Here is a 25,888-nt window from a genome sequence, read left to right as displayed (position 1 = left end):
TTCCTGTTTTTGGAAGAGGGCCTCTAGTGCTATGAACTTTGCTTTCAGGACTGCTTTTGCTATCTCAGAGATTTGGGGTTGTTGTGTGCTCATTTTCATTTCTTTCAATGAAGTTTTTTTATTTCCCTCTTGATCTCATTGGAAACCCATTCATCGTCCTATCTAATAAAAGTAATATGCAAATTGACAGTGCCTCCACTACGCCCACCAGTCAATCAGGAGCAAGTATGCAAATTAACCCAACCAAGATGGCAGCGGCCATGGAGCTGGAGAGAGCAGGAGGCTTGGGTTGCCCCGGTGATGGAGGAAGCCAAGCTTTCTGCCCACCCTGGCCTGCTCTGGCCTCCTCTCAAAGCTACAAAGTTTCAATTATAGAAGATAAATAAATCCCAGATACCTGGGGCCTCCTCCTGGGTTGCCAGGGGGCGTGGCTGGCCTGCAAACCAGCTGACCCCATTCATGCAACAGGCCTCTATCCTATCTAATAGAAGAGTAATATGCAAATTGGCCATCACTCCAACACACGATATGGCTATCCCCATGTGGACACAAAATGGCCACCACAAGTTGGCCAGCAGGGGAGAGCAGTCGGGAGGGACCAGGCCTGCAGGGGAGGGCAGTTGGGGCAATCAGGCTGGCAGGGGAGCAGTTAGGCATCCATCAGGCTGGCAAGTAGAAGCCATTCGGGGCGATCAGGAAGGCAGGCAGGCAAGCCAGCAGTCCTGGATTGTGAGAGGGATCCCAGATTGGGGAGGGTGCAGGCTGGGTTGAGGGACACCCCTCTCCTCCATGCATGGATTTCGTTCACCAGGCCTCTAGTTGTTTAATAACATTCTATTTAGCCTCCATGTGTTTGAATGTTTTTGGGTGTTTTTACTGTAGTTGATTTTTAATTTCATTCCACTGTGATCTGAGAAGATGCTTGATATGATTTTGTTCTTCTTGAACTTGTAGAGACTTGTTTGTGTCCTAACCTGTGGTCTGTCTTTGTGAATGACCCCTGTGCACTGCAGCTTTGGGGTGAAATGTTCTAAAAAGGTCACTTAAATCCATCTGTATATAATTAGGCGCTCCTACATTGCGTGCATTTATGTTTCCCAGAGTTATAACTTCTTGTTGGATTGATCTCTTTAGTATTATGTAATGACCTTATTGTCTCTCATGATGGCCTTCATTTTGAAGTCTGTTTCATCAGGTATGAGTATTGGTATCCCAGCTTTTTTTCCATCCTTTCACTCTCATCCTGTGTGAGTCTTTTGTTCTGAGGTGGATCTCTTGTAGACAGCATATAATTGGGTCATGATTTTTTATCCATTCAGCTACCCTAAGTCTTTTTTTTAATACATATTTTTATTGATTTCAGAGAAGAAGGGAGATAAGATATAAATACCAATGATGAGAGGGAATCATTGATCGCTGTCTCCTGCACACCCCCCACTGGGGATCGAACCCACAACCCAGGCATGTGCTCTTGCCTGGAATTGAACCTGGGACCCTTCAGTCCACAGGCCGACACTCTATTCACTGAGCCAAACTGGCTAGGGCAACCCTATGTCTTTTGATTGCAGCATTTTTTTAACTGAAATTCTTTATTGTTTAAAGTATTACACAAGCCTCCTTTTCCCCCATTCACCTCTCCCCGGCCGCTCCCACCCCCCAGCTCATGAACCACAACCTCTGGGATTAGGGACGCGAAAGCTGAATTGTCAGCATGTACCCACGGCATTCTCGAGGCTTACAGAATCTTCTGCATTAGCGCACCCTCCGCGATGGCCTTCCATCAAGACCCAGCACAGCCCTTCCAGACTTCCGCCTTCTGTGACCGCCCTTCTGTATACCTATGTCACCCGTTATCCCTGAGAATGCTTTTGGCCTCAGGTGACAGAAGCCCCAACTCTTGACTGATTTAAATAGGAAGCTGATTTGCCATTGATGTTTCTCTCTCTCTAACGCTCCCTTCCTCTCTGAGATCAATAAAAACATTTTAAAAAAGGAAGGAAGGGAGTCAGCGGAGTAACACCATCCGCAGCTCAGGTTCTGCCATGCCAGCCGCGTGGCTGGGGCGGCGTGGGCGTTCTCGGCCTCGGCTCACTTCCCTGGAGCTGAAGCCAGGACGCCGGCCCTGGGGCCACTGGGGCCAGAAAGGGAAGTTGGGCTGTAGACGTCTCAGTGCACGCAGAGAGGAGGTAATAGTCCGTGGTTTTCATTTGCTCTTTTCACTTACGTTGTCCACATTGATAGATCTCTATTCGCATAACTTTATTCAAAAATATGTTTAATTAATTTTAGGGAGGGGGCAGGAGAGGGAGAGAGAGAAACATCGATCAGCTGCCTCCTGCACACCCCCTACTTGGGATTGAGTCCACAAGCCGGGCAGGCACCCTGACTGGAGATCGAGCCGTGACATCTCGGTGCATGGGACGATCTCAGCCACCTGAGCCACACTGCCAGGGCGTGCCGCGTCCTTCGAATGGCCGTCCGATGGGAATTCCCGGCTGGTCTCCAGTTCGCCCGTGAGCAGCCTCGCGCTGCCCCTGCCGGGCGTGGCCGCCTCTGCCCGCCCTCACCCGCCTCGCCCGCAGGTGTGAGCGGCTTGCGGATGCTGGGCATTCTCCACGACGCGGTCGTGTTCCTGACGGAGCAGCTGTCGGGCGCCAAGCACTGCAGGAATTACAAGTTCCGCTTCCACAAGCCGGAGGAGGCTGACGAGCCGCCCCTGAACCCGCACGGCTCCGCCCGGGCCGAGGTGCACCTGAGGCAAGTCCCTCCTTTCCCGAAGCGGTTTGGGTCCGAATCTATTCCTGACGATGTAACTATTTCCACGTGACCAGATATCCGTGTTCGCGCTCTGATGACAGAGGCATTGCTTTGATTGAGTCATTTCTCTAAATGTCTCCTCCCTTGGCTCCAGGAAGTCGGCGTTTGACATGTTTAACTTCCTGGCTTCCAAGCACCGGCAGCCCCCTGAGTACAACCCCCACGACGAGGAGGAGGAGGAGGTGCAGCTCAAGTCGGCCCGGTGAGTCCGAGGGCGCGCTGCTCTCCGCCTCCGCCGCTGGCGCCTCCGCCTCCGCCTCCGCCGCTGGCGCCTCCGCCTCCGCCTCCGCCGCTGGCACCTCCGCCTCCGCCGCTGGCGCCTCCGCACGCCGGCCTCCCGGCTCCCCGGCAGCTGAGCCAGCCGAGCGGCCATGCGGGGAGGCGGCGGGAGCCGGCCGCAGAGACGGCGTGTGAGAGGAGAAACCGGGTAACTCTAAGGTGTCCGTTCTCTCTTCTTCGGCTGTCATGCACTCTGGCTGCACATGGAGTCACCTGGTGAGAAGACACTATAGGCTTTAGCCCTGGCCCATTGGGCTCAGTGGCTGGAGTACCTGCCTGGAGACTAAAGGGTCCCGGGTTCAATTCCAGTCAAGGGCACGTACCTCGGTTGCAGGCTCCTCCCAGCTTGGGCACTGGTTGGAGGGGAGGAGGTGTGCAGGAGGGAACCAACCATGTGTTTCTCACACAACGATATTTCTCTCTTTTTTTTCCGCTGTATTCCACTCTCTCTAAAATCAACGGGAAAATATCCTCAGGGGAGGATTTAACAAAAGAAAGTATTTAAGAGTCCTAATTTTATAAGGTATTTGTTTGCTTGGCACTGAGAAGAGAGAACTCTGAGTCTTCTCCTCCAGGATCTTTGGTCTGAGACTTAGAACTGAGTGGAGTTCACGGCTCCGTCCTTGTCTCGCAGGAGGGCGACCAGCATGGACCTGCCCATGCCCATGCGCTTCCGGCACTTGAAGAGGACGTCTAAGGAGGCTGTTGGCGTCTACAGGTATGGCCGCCCTTCTGGAGGGAGTGCCAGGGAGCCGGCGAGGGTCCCGAAGCCGAGTGGACCCGAGCTCGAGTGCGTGCCCGCAGAAAGCGGGGTTTAGGTGGTATCCACTGAACCTGGGGCCGGGGCCTGCGGCTCTGGCACTGAGCAGCGCATCAGCCAGCACAGCCTCCCCTGCTGCTGCGTCAGCGGCTGTGTGCACGGTGGGAGCACTCCCGCCCTTGGCCGTGTCAGAAAGGTCCGTCCTCAGACCGGGGCCATGTTCCTTTCCCCCAGTGTCTGTCCCTCTTGGGGACTAACGGGATTCTGTCATTAGTTCGTGTAGACGTGCTCCTCACAGCCAGCCTTCTCGCGGGCTGTGTGGCGACCGCTGTCCCTTGTCCTGTCCTAGGTCTCCCATCCACGGCCGGGGTCTCTTTTGTAAGAGAAACATCGATGCGGGTGAGATGGTGATCGAGTACGCTGGCAATGTCATCCGCTCCATCCAGACTGACAAGAGAGAGAAGTACTATGACAGCAAGGTGCGTGTCACCCTCCTCTCTCCTCTTCTCTGGTTTTGTTAGAGAAAGTGACCTCCCACTATAAACACCCCTAGCCCAAAGAGTAAGCGGCGTTCCCGGGCCCTGCGGCTCGGCGGGCGGGCGTCTTCCCCGCCGGAAAGATTGCGGCTGCAGGTTACTCCAGGAGAGATGTTGTTCAGCAGCAGCTGTGAGTCACGTAAGGAAAAGGTTGGGCCTTCGGTGTGGCTCAGTGGATAGAGCATCAGCCCCCAGATGGAAGGTCTCAGATCAGGTCCTGTTGGTTGCAGCCAGCTGATGTATTTCTCTCACATCAGTGTTTCTCTCTTTGATCCTCCCTTCCCTCCCATTCTCCCTAAAAAGCAGCGGGAAAATATCCTCAGTGAAGGTTAAAAAAGTTTTAAACACGTATTTCTCAGTTAAAAAAAGAAAGGAAAAGGTTGGGAAACACGCAGATCCGAGCCGTGCTAACCGCAGGCTCCGCCTCCTCCGCCAGGGCATCGGCTGCTACATGTTCCGCATCGACGACTCGGAGGTGGTGGACGCCACCATGCACGGCAACGCCGCCCGCTTCATCAACCACTCCTGCGAGCCCAACTGCTACTCGCGCGTCATCAACATCGACGGGCAGAAGCACATCGTCATCTTCGCGATGCGCAAGATCTACCGCGGGGAGGAGCTCACCTACGACTACAAGTTCCCCATCGAGGACGCCAGCAACAAGCTGCCCTGCAACTGTGGCGCCAAGAAATGCCGCAAGTTCCTCAACTGAGGCTGCTCCCCACCGCGCGCTGGGCCTGCTCCGGTCCGCACTGTCCCTGTGGCCGCAGCCCCGGGGAGCCCCGCGGGCCTGGTTATGGCTGTGGAACGGGCCGGTGGACGTGCTGCAAGGAGCTCCGGGTCGGCTGCGTTGGGAGGTTGGGCTGAGCCTCTCCTCAGAGGCGGCCGCCCCCTCTGCCGTTCCCACGCTGCAGCCGGCGGCCAGGCCCAGGGTCGGGGTTGGTCCCTGACCGCCCGCCGCCGGCCCACCGGGAGCCGTCGGGAGCGAGCAGGAGGCCGTGTTTCCTGCCTTCCCACAGACGGTCTGGGCGGGAGGAAGATGCTCGGCACCTTCCGTATCGAAGGCTGTGTTGGGTTGTGCCAATTAATTACCAGGCGCCGAGCCTGCGGCTGTAGGGCAGTGCGTCCCCGTGAGCCTTATCTCAGCCAGGCCCTTCCCTGGCAGTCGGAGCAGCTTCCCCCTCATCCTCTCCACTCACTGCCCGCGCTTCCCCTGCTCGGCCTCCGCTGCTTTCCATTCTCGCTGGGTGAGGAGACTGACTCTGCTCAAGGACACTCCTGTGGGCATACTGTGCGCCTCCGAACGTCCCGAGCCTGGAGGCATGCCCGGTGGGAGGTGGACAGGAGGCTTTGGCCGGACCAGACAGAATGAGGCATTTTCTCAAAGCTCCGCTGAGAGTTTGGAGAAATGCCCGGCTTTGAGACGAGGGGAAGGCAGTTCCAATAGTTGAGTCGTGCAGCAACCAGAGCGTCGGGCCAGGGGCCTCTGGGCCCATCCCTAGGCCGTGGTGACCGTTTCCCTTTGTGACGACATAGGAAGACGATCTTTAAAGGGTCCATGTCCAGTGGAAGGCACAACACTAATCAGATTTCCAGGCCCAAGCCTTGGGGACTGAGCACTTGCATGGAGGGGATGCCACCTATGCAAACTCCACGGCCGAGTGAGTTCACGACACTACTGCCCCGCGCCTCGAGGTGGCGCCGTGCCCACTGCTTCCTCCCTCCCCGACAGTGACCCCACCTATTAAATTAAGTCATCAGATTTTACTCTGTTCTGTTTACAGTTTACTATTTAAGGTTTTATAAATGTAAATATATTTTGTATATTTTTCTATGAGAAGCACTTCATAGGGAGAAGCACTTATGACAAGGCTATTTTTTAAACCGCGGTATTATCCTAATTTAAAAGATCGGTTTTAAATAAGTTTTTATTTTCATAGGATGAAGTTAAAGAACTATTCAGCTGTACATGCAAAGTCTGGCTTTTCCTGCCCCGCTCCCTGGAAGTTCTGTTGTCCGTGTTAGTTTGTTTGTGCCGTTGACATAAACGTTTCCTGGTTTGCTCTTCGACAATAAAAGGAAAGGAAGGTCACCCGCCCGCGGGGCCGCTCCTCCTTCCCCGCTGTCCCTGCCTGGCCCCGGCTCCGAGCCGTGCCCGCTTCACTGTTGGCGACTGGCCGAGTGGATGGCACTGCCATCGCGTCATCGCCTGCCTCGTAGGTCACCTTGCTCCTCCCGTGCCCCGAGCCCTCACTCCTGCGGGGACCCCGCTGACGCCGAGGCGGTCCGGCCACTCCCCACGCGGGCCTGCTGCTGTGCCTCCGCCGCGGTCCCTCCCCGGCGCCCGGCACCTGGGCCCCGGGACCTTGCGCGCTCCGTGGGTGGCTCTGCGGGAGCATGCCTGTCCCAGCACCGGCCGGGGTGCAGGCCACCCGCGGAGACGGCGCTCCACCCAGACCGCCCGCCCTCCTCTTGCCCGGGAACAAGACATGGTGGCCCGGGGCTCGCTGCTGTCCGGTTTCCTTTGTTATTGCACTGTGTGAGGTTTTGTAAATCCTTTAATGTTGTTGTTTTTTATTTAGAAAAAAACCTTAAGCTGCATTTGTTACTGGAATGATTAATGCACTGATGGGTCATGACTTCACCAAAGGCCAGTCTGGGGTGGGGTCACTCAGCTGAGCAGACCCAGTCTGGTCTGCTAGGCCGCGTACTGTGAGCCCCTCTTCTCTGTCCCAAACCCGACTCCTGTGGCTGCGGGTGGACTGCCCGGCCTTGCCCTCCCTGGTTATAACCACGGAAACAGGTCCCTCCCACAGCTCAGCCTTGAGTTCATTGCCAAACTTCCGCCCCCCTGCCAGGGACTGGGGGAGGGAGCTGCAGGCAGAGGGGCACAGCTGCCTCCAAAGCGCCCACATTTGTTTTGAAAGTGAGCGGAGGAGCCTCCTCACAGAAGGGCAGGCAGGTGCCGCGGTGGCCACTCCCAAGAGTCTCCTAGGGGCACCCCAAGTCCCCGGGGAGTGCCGGCTGTGGCTGGCCGGTTCTGTGAGCACTGGCACCGCCCGGCTCTGCTGCTGTGGCCGCCGCCTCTGTCACCGGGACAGCTGCTGGCGCTGCCTTTGGCCAGAACCCGGTCCCTCCTTTCCTGTCGCCGCCTTCAGCACAGCCCCCCTGGTCTCCGACCCAGGGCGAGTTCGGGGAAGCCCTGGCCTGTGTGCCCGCCCAGCCCCACCTGCCGGCCCTGCAGACCTGGCCACGCGGGGAGGCCACGCGGCTCCCTGGGTTTCACACAACACAAGTCTCTCATGAATGTATCTTTCTAAAGGACTGACGTTCAATCAAATATCCGAAACTACTAAAGGTCCAAACCTTGTCAGATAACTTTTACGTTTGATTTGGGATACTTTTAAGTTAAAATTTTTCCTTTTTTTTTTTTTAAGGAAAAGCGGGTCATTGCAAAGGGCTGGGTGTGTTTTGTTTCGTCTCCTTCATTTAAAGCAATACAAGGTGATTGAGCAGATGGTTTCATGCCGAATCACGAACACCAATCAAGACTCACACTCGGAAAACTTGCAACTTTTGTGTTTTGGTTTTCAAACAAGTATAAATATGATATATATAGGAACTCACATAGTAACGCACCGTGTAACAAGCCTCTGCAGTCCATGGCTTTCATCCTAACACTATTGGTAGGGCGCGCCGCAGTCCTAGTGGCGGGGAAGGCCGAGGGCCTCTGATGCTCGGGGGCGGGGAGCCGGACGGGGGCGCACGGTCCCGGGGGCAGTCGCCGGAGCCTCCCGGCTGCTGTCCCGCCGGGGGGTGCGGGCAGTGTCTGCTCCTCGTTGCTCTGTCTTCGGTTGTGAATGTTGGGGTCACCGCCGCATTTAGGGGATGTTGTGTTCTGTGCTTTCCTGGTATCTTGCTCCAGGTACTCTCGTTCTGTCTTCAACCAAGAAAATAGACTCGTGGTGTTTCTTTCACTGAACTTCTAACAGTCTCTTTAGTAAATACAGGTAGTTGAATAATTGTTTCAGAAGCTCAACAGATGACAAGCTTCTTTTCTAAAAATGACACTTCTTTATATCTTTATCATGTATAACAGATCTTTCGGTTGGTTTGTTTGTGTTTTTTCTTTCCTTGTGTTCTTCCAAGCTTCTGGTTAGAGAAAAAAGAGAAGAAAAAAAAAGGGAAAAAATGTGTCTAAAGTCCATCAGTGTTAACTCCCTGTGACAGGGATGAAGGAAAATAACTTTAATAGTTCAAAAAATAATAATGCTGAAAGCTCTCTACGAAAGACTGAATGTAAAAGTAAAAAGTGTACATAGTTGTAAAAAAAAAAAAAGGAGTTTTTAAACATGTTTATTTTCTATGCACTTTTTTTTATTTAAGTGATAGTTTAATTAATAAACATGTCAAGTTTATTGCTGCACGTGGTGGAGCTTTCTTTTGGCTTTGGCTGGGCGGAGGGCTGGGGAGGGGCACAGGATGCCTTCCGTGGTCCCCTGTCCTACACACGCTCTCTCCAGTTTCCTTTCTTATCAGTGATGTGTGCTCAGCACCTAATCCTGAATTTAAAGAAAAGTTCAAGAAGGCAAAGAAATAGTTCCTTTACTGCCTGCATACTCCCTCCCTTATCCATGGGTAGGCCAGCCCTAGCTTCTGCTGGTTTCTTCCTGATCTGAATATAATAAAAGTATGCAAAGGAGCACCTGGATGTGAGCACGGCTCTTTGCTCCACTCCACCTGAAGCCTGACCTTGTACTTATTTACTGTTCCTCCTGGGACAGGGGTGCCCATGGGAGGTAGTTGAGAAATAGCTGTAAATGTTCTGCCAAGCCAGGGTCACAGCCCAGGGCCAAAGGGCATCCAGTTTACACTGTAACCAAAAGAGTGGGAGACACTCCTCTGAATGGGGTTGGTCCTCAACCTCCCTCAGATCCAATGGCTGCAAAGCTCAGACCCCACCCTCCGCTTCTCCCTCCCTCCGCTCATCCTGAGTCGCCTTTTTGGAGTTTGGAGTTGAGCGCCATGGGGACTCTAAACGATCAGGCGGTTTTGCAGGCCATCTTCAACCCCGACACCCCATTTGGAGACGTTGTTGGGTTGGACCTGGGAGAGGAAGCTGAGGAAGAAGATGAAGGTGAGTATTTGACCTTGGATGGTCTCTACATTGACTGGTGTGCAGGCCTTCCTGGGGAGGCACAGTAGGTGGTCTTGTAAAACCCTGTGTTTGTTCCAGACCCTTGGGCAATGACTGAGATTGGCCTTAAAGATCTGCGGATCCCTTGTGCACTGATGGGCGTTTGACAAGTCACTGCCAAGGGGAAAGGGCCGGGGCCTGTCTCAGTCCTTCAGCCCTCACACCTCTGAATGGACCTCACCACTCAATCCTCCCCATGACCCAGGCTTCACTGTGCTGGGGGTAGGGGGGTGCTATTAAACTCACATCACCGTCATAACAATATCACCACAAAGACCGGAGAGGGCAGGGGATGTGCCCGCAACCAAGGTACATGCCCTTGACCGGAATCAAACTTGGGACCCTTGAATCCGCAGGCTGATGCTCTATCCACTGAGCCAAACCATCTATAGCCCATTGAGGTTTTTATGTCCTTGTTTCTAAAGGGGTGACGCCTAAGCCTTACTGAGACTTAAGGCTGAAAAGCTGGGGGTATGAGGGGAGGGATTTTGTGACCTGGGGGTGTCACAGGCCTTGTGTTGGAGGCAGTGCAGTCGAGCAAAGGGGGCAAGCTCAGGAAAGGACCCAGGTTCAAATGCAAGCTGTGCAACTCAGGCCTTTGGCCTTGAGCAAGTCTTTTTAGCTGCAGGCTCAGGAGCATGAGCTTCATTCTCTTCCTTCCCAGGTTCCTCTGGGGCTGAGGCAGTGCCAGCTCTCTCTCAGCCGTGGGGGACCTCGGCTCCCCCCCACTCCCCATGCCAAATACCGCCCCTTCTCCAGCTGTGACCCTCCCCTCGGCCCAGTCAGTTCTGGCTCCCGTGTCCAAAGCCAGTCCTTGCTCCCGACCGCACACCTCCCCCTCCCGCTCCCTCCCTGGCACAGGTGGAGTCTTCCCGCAAGCACAGCTGGAGCAGTCCAAGGCCCTGGAGCTGCAGGGGGTGACGGCAGCAGAGGCCGGCGACCTCAGCACAGCGCTGGAGAGGTTTGGCCAAGCCATCAACCTGCTGCCCGAGAGGGCGTCAGCCTACAACAACCGAGCCCAGGCCCGGCGGCTCCAGGGAGATGTGGCAGGTGAGGGGAGGGGCCCTGGGGCGCACAGACCTGAGGTGAAGTGGGGTTGGGGTTTGGGGGTGGGGAGTCACTCAACCGCCCTGGAACCTGCATTCTTACCTATAAGAGAGATACGGTCCCTGCTAACCTCTTGGGGCTATTGTGAAAGTCAGACTAGATTGCATTCCATTTGTTTATTTAACATTTCATGAGAATCTACTACTGCAGTGGGCCAGGTGCCGAGGACACAAAGATAAAAGACACAGCAACTACGATGTGCCAGCCACTGAGCACTTGCCGTGTAAGCTGCAGCAGCTGCTTCAATCCTCACAGCCTGGAAGTGTGGCCTCATGCTGTCTGACAGATGACCACACAGACGGGGGGTGAGGTGCATGCTGCGCCACACAGCTGAGAATAGCAGCACTGGGAGTGGAGCCAGGTGTCAGGGCTCCAGAGTGGTACTGCTTCTCAGGAAGCTTCCAGGCTGGGGCCAGGGCAGACATAATTATGATACCACTATAACAGGCTGAGAAGGATCAGCTCCTGATGAGTGGGTTTGGAAGGATGAGCAGTTTGCTGGATGGAGGGGAGGAAGCGGAGAAGGCACGGCCTGTAGAGGTCCTGAGGGCGTAAAGAAGGGTACAGCACAAGCCCAGCCAGGGAGTGGGGGGAGGATGGGGAGGGCCTGGAAGTAAGCAGGAATCACTGAAGCATTTTAACCGGGAGTGGCTGGATCAGACTTGCCGCATTTAGGTCATCCCAGCCGAGTGGGGGCGGTGGGACGGGGCAGGGGTAGGAACCAGAGCGCAGGCATGGTCACAGAAGTCTCGCAGACGGTTAAGGCTCCTGGTGGTGGGGGTGCTCCTGCGACCAGCCCTGCCAGGCTGGGGTCTGGACTCCACCATGGGACAGCGGAGAGCCTCCTTCAGGCTGGCTGGCCTGGCTGGTCCCTGCAGCTGGGCACAGCCTGCAGACCAGAACCCGAGAGGGCCAGAGGCCGCGCCCGGAGGAGGCTTTCCGTTCCTCCAGACCGAGAAGTGCTGCCATCAGAGAGCTGCTCAAAGGCCCAGGGCCAGAGCCCTCGCTGGGCTCCGGGGACCGAAACAGCCGAGGGCAGCTCAGCCTCCTAGGATGGAGCTCCCAACCATCGGGCGGGTCTCTCGTCTAGACCCTGGAGGGCAAGAGCGAAGTGAGAGAACGCAGAAGAAATGCAGCTCACGGGCCCTGCAGCAGGCTCCCGGGCCCAGTTCACATGCCTCGCCCAGTATTTTGTGAGGACAGACCGGCTCTGGCTCCAAGACCCCCTTCAAAGAAAATTAGATACAAAATAGTGAAGACTATGGAAATAAAGAATGAGGAAAGACAGTCAGTGGAAAAACAGTTTAAAAATCACACAATGGAGCCCCGCCCGTGTAGCTCAGCACGGAAAGACTGCCAGGTTCAATGCCCGGGTAGGTGCCGCCTGCAGGTGCCATCCCAGTAGGCACATTTCCCTCTCTCTCCCATCCTGTCTCTAAAGACCAATTTAAAAAAAAAAAAAAAGGCACTAAGGAAGGAGAACCCTTCCCCATTGTTAAAAGTCACACAATGGGGAAAAGGAGAGAAAAGCCCTCAAAAGGAAAAAGTAAGAGACCTGAGCTTGCCTGTATTTGTAAGAAACTGTCATTATCCGGGGCTCTGGGCCTCAGTCACCTGGCAAGTGGCAGATGGGGACCAGGTCCATGGGGAATAAGCTGCCTGCTCCAGGCCACCACGGGCCAGACTCCTGAGCACGGTGACTGTTCAGAAAGCTCCCAGCACTTGCGTGTGTGGGCGTGTGTGTGGGCGTGTGTGCGGGGGAGGGGGGGGGGGCCTCTGCCAGCCGCTGGCCGCAGCCAGGAGCCAGGGCGAGCCTCCGGCTCTCGGGTCCATCTGTGTGATGCAAAAGCGGCCGCCGCCGCCAGGCCCCGCGCCCAGGCCAGGCCTGAGCCGGGCTGTGCTCGCTGTCCGCAGGGGCCCTGGAGGACCTGGAGCGCGCCGTGAAGCTGAGCGGCGGCCGGGGCCGCGCTGCCCGCCAGAGCTTCGTGCAGCGCGGGCTGCTGGCGCGGCTGCAGGGCCGGGACGACGACGCCCGCCGGGACTTCGAGCGGGCGGCGCGGCTGGGCAGCCCCTTCGCGCGGCGCCAGCTGGTGCTGTTGAACCCGTACGCCGCGCTGTGCAACCGCATGCTGGCCGACATGATGGGGCAGCTGCGCGGGGAGCGCACCACGCGCTGAGCCCGCGGCGGGCGGGGCGCCCCCACCAATAAAGCTGCCGGCCCGCAGTCTGCGCTCGTTTCTGCGCCGCCGGGCGGCGCCTGCGCGGGAGGGCCGGGGCGGAGCGTGGGAAGGCAGGGGCGGGGCTAAGGCGGGGCTAGGGCGCGGCAGGGGCCGGGGGCGGGGCAGGAGGCTGCGGCCCCGGCGCTGATTGGTCCAGCCCAGCGCGGCACCGCCCGGCGGCTCCCGTCACCGCTGGGACTGCGCTGGGCCGCTGGCGAGGTGAGGGCCGGGAGGCCGGGAGGCGGGGTGGGTGCTCTTCGCGACCCCCGCCTGCGGGACCACCTTCTCCTCAGCCCACCCGCGCCTCCGCAGCCGGAAGGAAGGGGCGGGGGCGGGGGCGGGGTGAGACGGGGTCCGAGCAGACAGCCCCTTGCGGGAGGGGCGCGAGGGCGGGAGGGGGGGCCTGCGCCTGGGGCGGGCCGCGCGGCCCGGCGTTCGCCTCTGCGGAGCTGAGCCGGTTCGCCTCCTCGCCTTCCGCCCTGTGGGCCGGTTTATTTTGTTTCTGGAGAGCTAATTCCTGGAGGAATAAATTCGCCCGCTACCACCTGGCTAATGTCGAGGCCCGCCCCTTCTTCTGGCAGCCAGGCCGCGGCCACCATGGCGTTGCCCGCAGGCCCAGCCACCCTCCCGCACACTCTGCTGCTGCTGCCAGCCCTCCTGAGCTCAGGTACACCCCGCCTCAGACACTCCTAGGCCGTCTCCTCTCCCTCCTTGCCTGCCTCGACCTTCAGGCCCTGGGCTGCAGCGCTGGGTTTCCCCAACCCACCTACCCACGATGCAGCCACTCCCTGTGGAGGCTCTGCGCCTGCCGCCCCTCTAAGTGGACCTCATCTTGGTCCCAGAGCAGTACCATTCCGACCCAGAACATTCTGTCGTGTTCCAGGTTGGGGGGAGTTGGCACCGCAAATCGATGGCCAGGCCTGGGCTGAGCTGGCACTTCGGGAGAATGAACGCCACCCCTTCACCTGCCGAGTGGCAGGGGTGTCTGGCACCCCCCGATTGGCCTGGTACCTGGACGGGCAGCTGCAGGAGGCCAGCACCTCACGGCTGCTGCGTGTGGGCGGGGAGGCCTTCTCTGGAGGCACCAGCACCCTCACCGTCACTGCCCAGCGGTCCCAGCATGAGCTCAACTGCTCCCTGCAGGACCCAGGCAGCGGCCCGGCAGCCAACGCCTCCGTCATCCTCAATGTGCAATGTGAGTGTCCCTGCGCCCAGGGACCCCAGCAGCCACATAGCAGATGTTCTGATGGGACATTTCACACACATTTAAGCGCTTTGCAAATACCAACTAACTTTAGTCCTCACAAATAATCCCATGAGCGAATTCCTATTGTTATCTCCACTTTACAAAAAAGAAAACAGCGAAGTTAAGTAATCTGGCAGAGATGACACATCTAGCTGGTAAGAAGCACAGCCAGTGTTCAGATCCATACATTTTGGCTCTAGTGTTTATACTCTTTTTTAAAAAATATATGTTTTTATTGACTTTTTAGAGAGAGAGGGAGAGGGAGAGATAGAAACATCAGTGATGAGACTCATTGATCAGCTGTTTCCTGCACGCCCCCTACTGGGGAAACCGAGGCCCTCTAGCGCTGGCATGTGCCTTGACCTGATATCGAACCTGTGACTTCCTGGTTCATAAGTTGATGCTCAGTCTCTGAACCACACCCGCCGGTCTTGTGTTTATACTCTTGATCACTACAAAATGCTGCCTCTGCGTGGACACAGCCTTCCATTTCCAGTGTCCCCGGAGGAGAAGGCCCTCTGGGTGTGGGCGGAAAGGGCAGGATACAGCAGTTGTGGGGAGAACACGTGGCCTCTGCTTTGCCCCAGTTAAACCGGAGATTGCCCAGGTCGGGGCCAACTACCAGGAAGCTCAGGGCCAGGGCCTCCTGGTGGTTCTTTTTGCCCTGGTCCGTGCCAACCCACCTGCCAATGTGACCTGGATCGACCAGGACGGGCCGGTGACTGTCAACACCTCAGACTTCCTGGTGCTGGACGCCAGGAGCTACCCCTGGCTCACCAACCACACGGTGCAGCTGCAGCTCCGCCACCTGGCGCACAACCTCTCTGTGGTCGCCGCCAACGACGTGGGGGTCACCAGTGCCTCGCTCCCAGCCCCAGGTGAGCGTGGACCGAGGCGGGAGGACTGCTGCCCTTTGGATGAGGCTGGGAGTGAGCGGGCCCAGCACTTGGGCAAGGACAGTCGGACTTGTGGCATCTCAGAGTTGGGGGCCCTGCCTTCTTGGAATCTAACCCAAGGACCACCTGCAGGACTCCTGGCCACGCGGGTGGAAGTGCCACTGCTGGGCATCATTGTGGCCGGAGGGCTATCGCTGGGCACCCTGGTGGCCTTCAGCACCTTGGTGGCCTGCCTGGTCTGCAGGAAAGAGAAGACGGCCAAAGGTAGGGCCACGGTGGTGGGGAAGGGTGGCTGTGGAGTGGAGAGGAGGGCAGGGTGAGCAGCAGAGCAGAAAGCAGGCGGGCAGAACCAGCCATCTGACAAGTGGCAGGACCGGGGTCCCGGGGGTGTGGCCATGGTAACCACAGGCATCCAGGTGGCAGGGCCAGGCACTAGGAACAACATTTCTGGTCCCAGAGCCAGGGCTGCGTCTGAGAGACCCCCTTGCTTGAGAGGCCTGGGTCTGGAACGGCAGGGGGCAAAGGCAGGTGGGTGGGCACACTGAAGTGATGGCATGGCTTCTCTCCTCAGGCCCCTCCCGGCGCCCATCTCTGCTCTCCAGGTAACTGCCCCCGGGCTGGGAACGGGGCTGAAGGGAACGGGGCAGTCCTAGAACTGGACCCAAAGCAGGATGCAGCCTGCTGGGCCAGGGCACATCCCAGGCCCGTCCACCTGCAGTGACTCCAACAACCTGAAGCTCAACAACGTGCGCCTGCCCCGCGAGAACATGTCCCTCCCCTCCAACCTGCAGCTCAACGACCTCACTCCCGACTCCAGAGGTACCTGCGGGCCCTCCGGGACCCGTTTTATCTTCAGAGGGGGGCGGGGAGAGAGAGAGAAACATCCATTTGCTTATTTGTTGCTTATTTATACATTCATTGGTTGATTCTTATATGTGCCCTGACCGGAGATAGAACCAGCAACCTTGGTGTATCAGGATGATGCTCTAATCAAGTGAGCTTCAGAGATGCTTCTAAGAGAAAAAGAGATCTTGGTACTTAGGAGGGGCAAGGCCCCATCAGGCGCACTCCTTATCCTGGCCCCACCCCCTTTGTCCCCAACAGAGAAACCAGCGGACCGACTGACAGCTTGGAACAGCAGCCGGCCAGAGCCAGAGCTTCTGGATCCAGCGCCCGGCGGCCTCCTCACCAGCCGAGGTACCACCCTCCCTGCTCCTCAGCCTGTACTTATGCCTCTGAGTCCCTGGGGCAGGGAGGGGCCTCCTGACTTCCAAGAATGCGTGTCACCGGGACTCCTGGGCATCTCTGACCGGCAGGCTTCATCCGCCTCCCGATGCTGGGTCACATCTACCGGGTGTCCAGTGTGAGCAGTGAGGAGATCTGGCTCTGAGCTGAGGGTGAGACGGAAGGTGCCCATGCCCCGGGCACCCTCCCCTCCACGGCACCCTCTGCCTGGCCATGTTGCCAGTGAGATGCCACTTCCACTTGTGCTTGCATCCCTGGCTGGGGTGCTTCTGTCATCCACAGGAGGGCTCTGAGCCTGAGGGACAGGCTGCCCTTGTTCTTGTTCAGGCTGGGGGCCTGCATGGGATGCCTGTGCCAAGCAGACAGAGCTGTTGCCTGTGTGTTCTGATGCCATCTGGCATCGAAGTGTGGCATGGCCCTGGTGACGGGCCTGCTCTGTGCCTCCACCAGTTCCTCAGCGCCGGGCACACAGCACAGGACATGCTGGTGTGGGGCCAGGAAGGCCTGCATGTCTTGGGCTTCCTTCCCGTGCTGCGTAGCTTTGCTCACTCTGAACACTTAGAGCCCTGCTCATTGCATAGAAATAAAAGGCCCCGGCCCAGGGCGTCAGCCAAGCGCAGACCGGTCCCTTCTGCTGGTAGCTCTGTCCCCCTTCCCTCCTCCTCTTGAGCATCATAGGTTATACACTGGACCTTTACCCCTGCTTCACTGGGCTCTCGACTCCCCCATTGGCTCTGGTGGTGCTAGTGCCTGGTGTTAGCACCATCAGGAGGAGGGGAGGAGCCTGGGCACCCAGGACAGCATGTAGCTGTGCATCTTTTTCTTACAGTCTAGCACCTCCAGCACTCCTCCCGGGAGGGGGAGTGCGGGTCCCAGGGCCTCTCTGTGGCTCCCCCACATTGGCCTTCCTGTGGTTCACTGAGGACCCTGAAACCCCACCCCTCCCCCCGCCAGGGTCAGTTTCCCTCAACACCTCTCCCCTTTAGGGGACCTCAGCTCTGACCCATCAGCAAGAGGCCACCTTCCGGTCCCACCCCTGTTCTTCAGGGGGCGTCCACAGTGGCACATACTTCAACAGTTCTGGAAGCTTTTGGGGGACATGGAGAAAGAGGAGACCACATACCCCAAAGCAGCCTAAGGACACTTTACAAAGCAACATGGAAATGCCTGCAAATCAAGAGTGCAGAGTTTCTCCCTTATCTTTTGTAATTTAGTGCTGAGCACACGATACTTCAATAAACTTAACTGAGTGAATGTTACATGTGTTTCATTCTTTCAAGTAGGTTTCTTAATGAGATCTTTAAATCACAGTTGAGAAAATTCAGCAAAACCTATGTACCTACCATACTGTTGAATCTTAACCAATCTTTTACTTTGCTCTCTCCACTAGCCACACCAGCTAGGGCCCAATCTTTTATTTTTTAAATAAATATTGTCCTGGCTGGGTAGCTAAGTTGGTTAGGGTATCATCCCGATACGCCAAGATTGTGTGTTCAATCTCCAATCAGGGCACATACAAGAATCAAAAAATGTATGCATACTAGTAGATAAGTAGAACAGCAAATTGATGTTTCTCTCTTCCTCTCCCCATTCCTAAGATAAGTAAGGTATACTTCTCTAACTGCACTGTTTCCAGCGGCAGTGACGGAGCTCAGTTTCCGGAGTGCCAGGCTGTGATCAGAGCTCCACCGAGTGACCACGTCACTGTCACTGGGCAGCCTCTCCCCACTTTTTTTTTTTTTAATACATTTTATTGATTTTTTACAGAGAGGAAGGGAGAGGGATAGAGAGTTGGAAACATTGATGAGAGAGAAACGGCGATCAGCTGCCTCCTGCACACCTCCTACTGGGGATGTGCCCGCAGCCAAGATACATGCCCTTGCCCGGAATCGAATCTGGGACCTTTCAGTCCGCAGACCGATGCTCTATCCACTGAGCCAAACTAGTCAGGGCTCTCCCCACTTTTAATTCCTGATCCTTCACAGGGCTCTGCAGTGTCAGGTGGCTTACTTCTTAGTTTCTCTGTCCCTCTCCTCACAGGCAGTCACGTTGCCTGCTACAGAATCAGCTCTCACTTGTCCGTCTTCCAAATTGTGTTGCTAGACTTTTGAAGGTCAAGATGGCAGCATAGATAAATGTGTTATTCACCTCCTCCCACAACCATCTCAGAATTACAACTAATGTACAGAACAACCATGGTTCAGAACCCATGAAATCTAACCAAATGGAGTCCTACAACTGAGTAGTTAAAGCTGAAGAAGCCACATTGAGACTGGTAGGAGGGGTGGAGACAAGAGCCTGTGTGACAGATAAAAATTGGGAGGGATATCTCGGCTGGGGAGTTCCCCCTAAGGAGAAAGGAATACCAGCCCCACACCAGGCTCCCCATAATTTCTGGCTGTAAAAAAACGGGACTGCCGAAACCGGTTTGGCTCAGTGGATAGAGTGTTGGCCTGCGGACTGAAGGGTCCCAGGTTCGATTCCGGTCAAGGGCATGTAACCTTGGTTGCGGGCACATCCCCAAAGGGGGGGGTGCAAGAAGCGGCTGATCGATGCTTCTCTCTCATCGATGTTTCTAGCTCTCTGTCCCTCTTTCTTCCTCTCTGTAAAAACTTAATAAAAAATATATATATTAAAAAAAAAAAGGGGGACTGATGCTGAGGGAGACAGATGCTGCTCAAGTCCTAGGCATTCCTCTTAAAGGGCCACACATATCTTTACTCAGACCCTCTAGCTGCAGCACAGGGGCAGCAGCTTGAAAGGCGCCAGAGGCATACAAAGAGGAACTGAATTGTTTGGCATCAGGGTGTGAGAGCTGGGGGTCAGCGTTCTCCCAGAGTTGCTGGCAGAGGCCATTGTTCCTTTGCTGAGCCCTCCCCCATATCAGCTCACACTGTTAGCCCTATCCTGGTGATTTCCTGAGATCCCACCCACCCAACTTTCAGGCCCATCCAAGCTGTTTCCAGTGGCTTTTCTATTCTACTGGCCTGTCTTGGCTCAGGCTTCAGATTTTTCTAAAACTTTCAAATAAGCAGCATCTGGCCTGGGCATGCCCCATCCTTCTCACTAAGTGGCCTCACGATAAATTCCTCCCACTGACATGCCAACAACAATCAAAGCTCAACTATAAGAGAAGGGGTACACAGACCACACGGGGGAGCACACTCAAGTGTCCAGCAGGGGTGATAGGGAAGGCTGTGCCACTGGACCCTACAGAACACCTACTATTGTACAGGCCACTCTACCAAGCCCAGGAGACATAATTCCACAGAAATAAACACAGGATGGCTGCCAAAATGAGGAGACAAAGAAACATGTCCCAAATGAAAGAACAGAACTCCAGAAAAAAGAACAAAGTGGAGACAAATAATCTACCAGATGCAGAGTTCATAACATCCTGCCAGGTATATAATGAAGAGCTAATATGCTAATTAGACCAGATGGCAGAACGATCTTCCGGAATGACCAGTGGGCAGGGGCCGTGGCCACAGGGCTGCCACCATCCTCTGCTGGGTGATCGACGGGGGAGTGAGGTTCTGTGATCTATCGCCACGCAGAGTGTGACAGCAGCCGGGCCACAAGGGCCAAGGTAGCCAGGGCTGTATGAATTGCATGCATCAGGCCTCCAGTGGGTTATAAAGATGTGCAATGAACATAGTGAGAACCTAAAATGGCATGAGAAAGGACCAGTCAGAAATGAAGGGTACATGAACTGAAATAAAGACTAATTTACAGGAAATCAACAGAGTAGATGAAGCTAAGAATCAAATTAGCAATTGGATTATAAGGAAGCAAAAATCAATCAGAACAGCAAAAAGAAAAAGAATCCAAAAAAAAAAAAAAAAATGAGGTGGTATAAGGAGCCTCTGGGAAAATTTCAAAACCTCGTTCACATCATGGGGTACCAGAATGAGGAGAGAGAGCAAGAAATTAAAAACCAATTTGAAGAAATAATGACAGAAAATTTCCCCTGACTTGGTGAAGGAAATAGACATACAAGACCAGGGATTATAGAAAGTCCCAAACAAGATGAACCAAAGAGGCCCACACCAAGACACATCATAATTAAAATGTCAAAGATTAAAGACAAAAAAATCTTAGGCAGTAAGAGAAAAGCAGTTAGTTACCTATCAGGGAGCTCCCATAAGACTGCCAGCTGATTTCTCAATAAACTTTCCAGGCCAAAGGGAGTGGCAAGAAATGTTCAAAGTGATGAGAAGCAAGGACCTACAACCAACATTTCTCTACCCAGCAAAGTTCTCATTTAGAATCAAAGATCAGATAAAGAGCTTCCCAGAGAAGGGGGAAAATCTAAAGGAGTTCACCACCACCAAACAAATATTACTAAAAATGCTAAAGGGTCTTCTTTAAGAAGAAAAAGATAAAAAATATGAACAATAAAAATGGCAAAAAAAAAAAAAAAAACCACAAAAATCCCGGTATCTATATTGAATCTAAAAAACAAACAGAACAGAAACAGACTCATGGACACAGAGAACATTTTGAGAGTTGCCAGATGAGATGGGGGGTTGGAAGGCTGGGTAAAAAAAAGTGACGAGATTAAGGAGTACAAATTAGTTGTTACAGAATAGTCATGGGGAAGTAAAATACAGCATAGGAGATATAGTCAATAATATTCTCATTTTTATGTGTGGAGATTTTTTGGGATGATCACTTACTAGGTTATGTAATGGCTAATACACCTGAAACTAATATAATAATGTATGCTAACTGCAATTGAAACATTTTTAAAAAGCTTTAAAAATTGTTTTGTCTGCTGCCATTTTCTTTAACTATTTGTCCTTGTTTGGGATTTTTTATTCCTGTATTGTCTTTTTAATAAATAAGGTGAAAGGAGGAAGATGTAAATATTTGTGTTTTATGTTTGTTTATTTGGAAGTGCTGGGTACTAGGATGTGCAGAGGTGAGGGACACTTTAAGTCAGGAACAGAGCCTGCATAGAGCAGTGGTTCTCAACCTTTCTAATGCCAAGACCCTTTAATTCAGTTCATGTTGTGGTGACCCCAACCATAAAAATCATTTTCATTGCTACTTCATAACTGTTAACTTTGCTACTGTTATGAATCGTAATGTAAATATCTGTGTTTTCCGATGGTCTTATGTGACCCTGCTAACAGTTCTCAACCTGTGGGTCATGGCCCACTGTCACAGAGGTTAGAGATGGGAACTAATAAGTCCTGGGCCAGTGCCTGGGGCTTTATGGGATGTGACAACTTCGGGGTATAGAGACTAGCCAGTGGCAAGTCTAAAAGGCCAAGTTGAAACTGTATACTTAGTAATAGGATTATTATATCTCACATTTTGTGGCACGTAATGTTTTCATGTTTTTTATTCACAGGACAAGCCTAAGAATTGTTAGTGTTTGTTGTAACTGGTTCATAACTAGATTAACTGAAGCACAGAAGTTAAACTGATTTCCCCCAGGCCACAGAACAAGCCAAAAGGGAGTAACCACAGACAGCTGGAGGAAAGAGGAGCATGATGAAAACATTGTCTGAAGGTGATCACGGAGAGCTGTGGTGGGTGTGCTAAAGCCGGGAGAAAGCTAGGCCTACCTGGTAACCGAAAGTTAGGGAGAGGTACACCTGTCCTCATTCTGTGAAGATTCCGTATTTGTGGATTCACATACCCGCTGTACTTTATTTCCAATCCCAAAGCCCACATGTGCGGAGTTTTTGTGATTGTCTGCAAACATGCTCACAGCAGTGAAAGTTAAAAGCTGCCCGAGGCCCAGGCCCTGGCTCCAGCTCACACGGTAAGCAGGGCCCTTTTCGAGGTCTGTCCACTGCACAACTTTGCTTGGCGATTTGACTGTTTGAGATGGCCCCAGGCATGGTTCCTGGCGGCTGTCCAGCGTTCCTAAGAGTCAGAAGGATGTGATGTGCCAGTGGAGAGTGTGAGACAAGTGTCACTGGACAGTGCTGATGGCTGAGCTCAATGAACAATGGCCAGCAGATGAAATGCTGTGACCAGAGGCACAAAGGAACCTCACCCCGGATTCCCCAGGAGCGATGGTTCAGTATTTGTTAACTCAGTGTTCATGGTAACTTACAGAACTACCAGGAACAACAGAAAGCAACTGTACCTATCAGTGCTGAGTCTCTCAGCTCTGGTCAAAGAAGCCAATCTGATAGTTCCTTAAGAGCCTGGTGGAGAATCTGAGTTCCCATCACATTCTGCTTCTCTTTTCCCGAGTTACAGGTGAGCATGCCTGACTCCACTCTGCACAGCACCTGGGCCTGGGCTCTAAAGCTCCCGCTCCTCACATTCAGGCATCACAGTTTAAGTCTAAGAAATGACTCCCCTCCTTTCTACGTGTTTATCATGTATGTTAGGCTAACAGTGAAGCATTTTAATGTAATTTTCCCGCAATCAATTTTTTTTTAATATATATTTTTTAATTGATTTTCTACAGAGAGGAAGGGAGAGGAATAGAAAGCCAGGAACATCGATGAGAGAGAAACATCGACCAGCTGCCTCCTGCACACTCCCCACTGGGGATGTGCCCGCAACTAAGGTACATGCCCTTGACCGGAATCGAACCCGGGACCCCTCAGTCTGCAGGCCAACGCTCTATCCACTGAGCCAAACCGGTTTTGGCTGCAAATCAATTCTTGCCCCACCTTCCCCTTCACTATCCAGTTCCTCAAGCCCAAAGACCTGGGAGTCGTCCTTGATTCTTTCCTTTCACCTCCCTCATCCAATCTATCACCACATTTTGTTGGTTCCACCTCTCCTGGTTATCTGTTGCTTCAGCCCCTACCCTCTCCCCTCTATACTATGCTCTATATGCTGGATGGAGCACCTCCCAGACAGGATGTGCTCCATGGCTTTGTGATTAAATATCAGCAGGTAGTGGCACAATTCCTGGCAATGGGAGCCCTGGCAGGGTGTGAAAAGATGGAGGAAGTCAGGCAGCCATTGCTCTCTGCAGCAGCGGGACGAGGTCTGTGCATCAGCCATGCTCCCGTGTGGCTCCTCCACTGCCACTCCAGACACTGGGCACTGAATCCCTTTAACCCGAATCCCTTCAGCACCCTCTACCCTCCCTTTTGTTCCTTCAGCCTTTCCAATACTTTTGTAACCAATTTCCCATATTTAACACCCTTTGTTGGAAGTAACTAGCATGTTTTCTGACTTCCAGGCTGGAGCTTGGGGGATATAACCCCCACATCTACCCAGGCACTACTGCCACAGCTCCACCCTAACTCCAGGCAAGCACTCTCCCTGGGCCGGCACAGCGGGGCTCCGAGGCCACAGCCGTGCGGGCCCGGGCAGCGCAGTCCCTGGAGAGAGACCCACAGAAAAATGAGTTCTGGGAGGAAAATGGGGCCCTCCCCTCACTGCCACGCTTGGAAGACTGGTATCTGCTTTTATTCCACAAAGTTGTTTTGCTTAAACTATTATTCACTGAAAGCCTGTCAGGAGGCCAAATTCTTTATCCCTCTGCTTTATGCTCAGTCTGCCTTTTCTTTCTCATCTTATAGATAGAACAGCAGGATAACCTGAAAGATAAGAGCATTTTATTTGCAAAATCTTTGCCAACTCACTTAAGAATGAAAGAGAATGATTTGATTGCTGTAAGAACATCTTTTAAACTTTTCTTCTAACCTGAGCATCTCAGGGTCCCAGAAATGGCCGTCTGTCTAATCAAACCCCCCTGGTGGTAGAGGTACAAGCGTCCCACAGGAAGGAAGCGAGTGTGTGCAGGGCTTTCTGCCAGGGAGGGTGGCAGGGCACACGCCCGAGTCCAGGTGGCACAGGCCAGGAGACAGGGGGCTGACAACAGCGCCCTCCACTGGGCTGGAGGAGCGGCTCAGCCTTGAGACCAAGTGGGGCGGTGCCTCAACTGAAGGTTATGGTCTCTGCGTCTCCAGCTTGGGAGGTGGACTTGGATGGAGGGGTGAACGCTTTCTTGCCTTCAGCTAGAGCTTTAAAATGCTGTGAGGAGAGAGGGAACATGGAGTGTTTGGAATATGCTAGTTGCTACATTTCAGCAAGAACTATCGGGTCTAGTAATAATTAATGTCGTTTTTAAACATTCGTTTAAAATCTTGCTTGGCGTTGACTTGTATTGACATAACCTTCAAACACGTGGTATCTACAGAACGTGTGAAGTGCAATTAACAAGTTTTGCTTGAAAAAGTTTGTGTTTGGTTTGGTTTTTGTTGCAGAACTAGGGCTAAGAAGATGGCGGATGAAGAGCATATTCGGCACTGCATGCTTTACGAGTTCCAATTAGGAAGAAAAGCAAGTGAGGCTGCAAAAAACATCTGTAGTGCTCTTGGTCAAGATGCAGTTAGCGCCAGAAAATGCCAGCGTTGGTTTGAGAAATTTCGCGAGGGAAATTTTTCGTTAGATGACAAGAGTGGTCGAGGCCGTGTGTCCAATTTTGATCAAGAAGCTCTTCAAGCTCTTTTGGTGCAAAATCCTCAAATTACCCAACAAGAGCTTGCGACAACTTTAAATTGTTCACAAAAAACAATTTCCAATCAATTGCGTGCACTTGGCAAAGTCCAAAAGTTTGGAAAATGGGTTCCTCATGAGTTGACCGACAACAACCGTAATCAAAGAATCACAATTTGCAGTTCGCTCCTCTCTCGTCAAAACCGTTTGCCGTTTTTAGAGCAAATTGTTACCGGAGATGAAGAATGGGTGCTGTATGTTAATTTGAAAAGGCGGCCTCAATGGTTGGACAAAAATGAGGCTCCGCAGCCCACGCCAAAACCTGACTTGCATGCGAAAAAAGTGATGTTGTGTGTTTGGTGGAATTTTAAAGGAATTCTTCATTATGAACTTTTACCATCTAACCAAACCATTACAAGTGCAGTGTATAGTGCCCAATTGGAAAGGTTAGCCCAAGCTTTAAGAGAAAAAGAACCCATGCTGATTAATCGGAAGGGCGTAATTCTTCACCACGATAACGCACGACTGCATACTGCAAGAATCACTGCTGAAAAACTGCGCCAGTTGGAATGGGAAGTTCTCCCTCAACCTGCATATTCTCCTGATATTGCCCCTTCCGATTACCATTTGTTTCGTTCTTTGCAAAACTTTCTTCTTGGAAAAAAATTTAATAATGAAGAACGCCTCAAAAATGCATTGACCGAATTTTTTGCATCAAAATCACAAGAATTTTACAACAGAGGGATTAAAATGCTTCCTGAGCGTTGGGCACAAGTAGTAGAAAACAACGGCAACTATATTGTTGATTAAATTTTGTTGTATTGTTTAAATAAATTCGATTTAAAAAAAAAAGTATTAGAAACGACATTAATTATTACTAGACCTAATAACCTCTTTATAACCCTTTAAGCTCCAATTTTCTCCCAACTGTACTTTCAAAACAATTCCTTGGTGTTGTCTTTGAAGAACAGCTAGAACTTTGTCCTGCTTCCTATGAAACCCTTTTCCTCTCCTTCCTGCTTCTGCTCCACAGGCCACTGGGCTGCCCTCTGCACCCCAGCGAGGCCGCTCCTCCCGCCCTCTGCCTCCGGAGCCCGCTGCCTGAGCGGGGAAGGGCCTGGGCAGACCTCCTGGCCCCAGGCTGCATTCTGAGGGGACT

The 25,888-nt window shown here is 53.3% G+C and overlaps 4 protein-coding genes across 30 annotated transcripts in view; 3 read left to right on the top strand and 1 right to left on the bottom strand.

Annotated features, from left to right (window-relative positions):
• KMT2A (lysine methyltransferase 2A) overlaps positions 1–8,818 on the top strand; it is an 82,940-nt gene extending 74,122 nt beyond the window's left edge. For 11 of the 14 annotated variants that reach the window (XM_084895534.1, XM_084895530.1, XM_084895527.1 and 8 more), the window contains 5 exons: positions 2,583–2,757; positions 2,912–3,019; positions 3,731–3,814; positions 4,206–4,335; positions 4,829–8,818. In XM_084895534.1, coding sequence (XP_084751660.1) covers positions 2,583–2,757; positions 2,912–3,019; positions 3,731–3,814; positions 4,206–4,335; positions 4,829–5,104 — 773 coding nt within the window. In that variant the 3' untranslated portion in view covers positions 5,105–8,818. Of the gene's footprint in view, positions 1–2,582; positions 2,762–2,911; positions 3,020–3,730; positions 3,815–4,205; positions 4,336–4,828 lie in introns of all 14 variants that reach the window. The other 3 variants (XM_084895529.1, XM_084895528.1, XM_084895533.1) reach the window with 1 other exon arrangement.
• A 329-nt stretch (positions 8,819–9,147) lies between these two features.
• On the top strand, positions 9,148–12,920 carry TTC36 (tetratricopeptide repeat domain 36). The gene is made up of 3 exons (XM_084895127.1): positions 9,148–9,529; positions 10,451–10,639; positions 12,611–12,920. Exons 1-3 carry the CDS (start codon positions 9,331–9,333, stop codon positions 12,871–12,873), a joined length of 651 nt encoding a protein of 216 aa, XP_084751253.1. The 5' UTR covers positions 9,148–9,330; the 3' UTR covers positions 12,874–12,920.
• A 154-nt stretch (positions 12,921–13,074) lies between these two features.
• Positions 13,075–17,554, top strand: TMEM25 (transmembrane protein 25). 13 transcript variants are annotated; one of them, XM_084895114.1, is made up of 9 exons: positions 13,075–13,134; positions 13,497–13,582; positions 13,799–14,110; positions 14,749–15,039; positions 15,190–15,321; positions 15,629–15,659; positions 15,776–15,876; positions 16,162–16,254; positions 16,374–17,554. In XM_084895114.1, exons 2-9 carry the CDS (start codon positions 13,513–13,515, stop codon positions 16,445–16,447), a joined length of 1,104 nt encoding a protein of 367 aa, XP_084751240.1. In that variant the 5' UTR covers positions 13,075–13,134; positions 13,497–13,512; the 3' UTR covers positions 16,448–17,554. The 13 variants fall into 13 exon arrangements, with proteins under 13 accessions (XP_084751240.1, XP_084751247.1, XP_084751242.1 ...); XM_084895124.1 differs by lacking the exon at positions 13,075–13,134 and having other exon boundaries at positions 13,321–13,582; positions 16,374–16,454; positions 17,289–17,416; XM_084895123.1 differs by lacking the exon at positions 13,075–13,134 and having other exon boundaries at positions 13,321–13,582; positions 16,374–16,454; positions 17,257–17,383.
• A 6,270-nt stretch (positions 17,555–23,824) lies between these two features.
• Positions 23,825–25,888, bottom strand: part of IFT46 (intraflagellar transport 46) — a 29,725-nt gene continuing 27,661 nt past the window's right edge. For both annotated transcript variants that reach the window (XM_084895630.1, XM_084895631.1), the window contains one exon: positions 23,825–24,264. In XM_084895630.1, coding sequence (XP_084751756.1) covers positions 24,169–24,264 — 96 coding nt within the window. In that variant the 3' untranslated portion in view covers positions 23,825–24,168. The remainder of the gene's footprint in view (positions 24,265–25,888) is intronic.

Source organism: Pipistrellus hanaki (assembly GCF_964339955.1).
Source record: "Pipistrellus hanaki genome assembly, chromosome: 9".
NCBI lineage: Eukaryota > Metazoa > Chordata > Mammalia > Chiroptera > Vespertilionidae > Pipistrellus > Pipistrellus hanaki.
Note: the sequence above shows the minus strand (reverse complement) of the source record. Positions and strands in the feature narration are given on the sequence as shown.

Excerpts from the sequence above, each read along its gene's own strand:
- TMEM25 (XM_084895113.1), top strand. The coding sequence starts at position 13,468 with ATGTCGAGGCCCGCCCCTTCTTCTGGCAGCCAGGCCGCGGCCACCATG. Across the intron at positions 14,111-14,748 it reads CGTCATCCTCAATGTGCAAT|TTAAACCGGAGATTGCCCAG; the intron begins GTGAGTGTCCCT and ends GCTTTGCCCCAG. Across the intron at positions 15,877-16,161 it reads CCTCACTCCCGACTCCAGAG|AGAAACCAGCGGACCGACTG; the intron begins GTACCTGCGGGC and ends TGTCCCCAACAG.
- TTC36 (XM_084895127.1), top strand. The coding sequence starts at position 9,331 with ATGGCTGCAAAGCTCAGACCCCACCCTCCGCTTCTCCCTCCCTCCGCT. Across the intron at positions 9,530-10,450 it reads AGCTGAGGAAGAAGATGAAG|GTGGAGTCTTCCCGCAAGCA; the intron begins GTGAGTATTTGA and ends TCCCTGGCACAG. Across the intron at positions 10,640-12,610 it reads GCTCCAGGGAGATGTGGCAG|GGGCCCTGGAGGACCTGGAG; the intron begins GTGAGGGGAGGG and ends CGCTGTCCGCAG.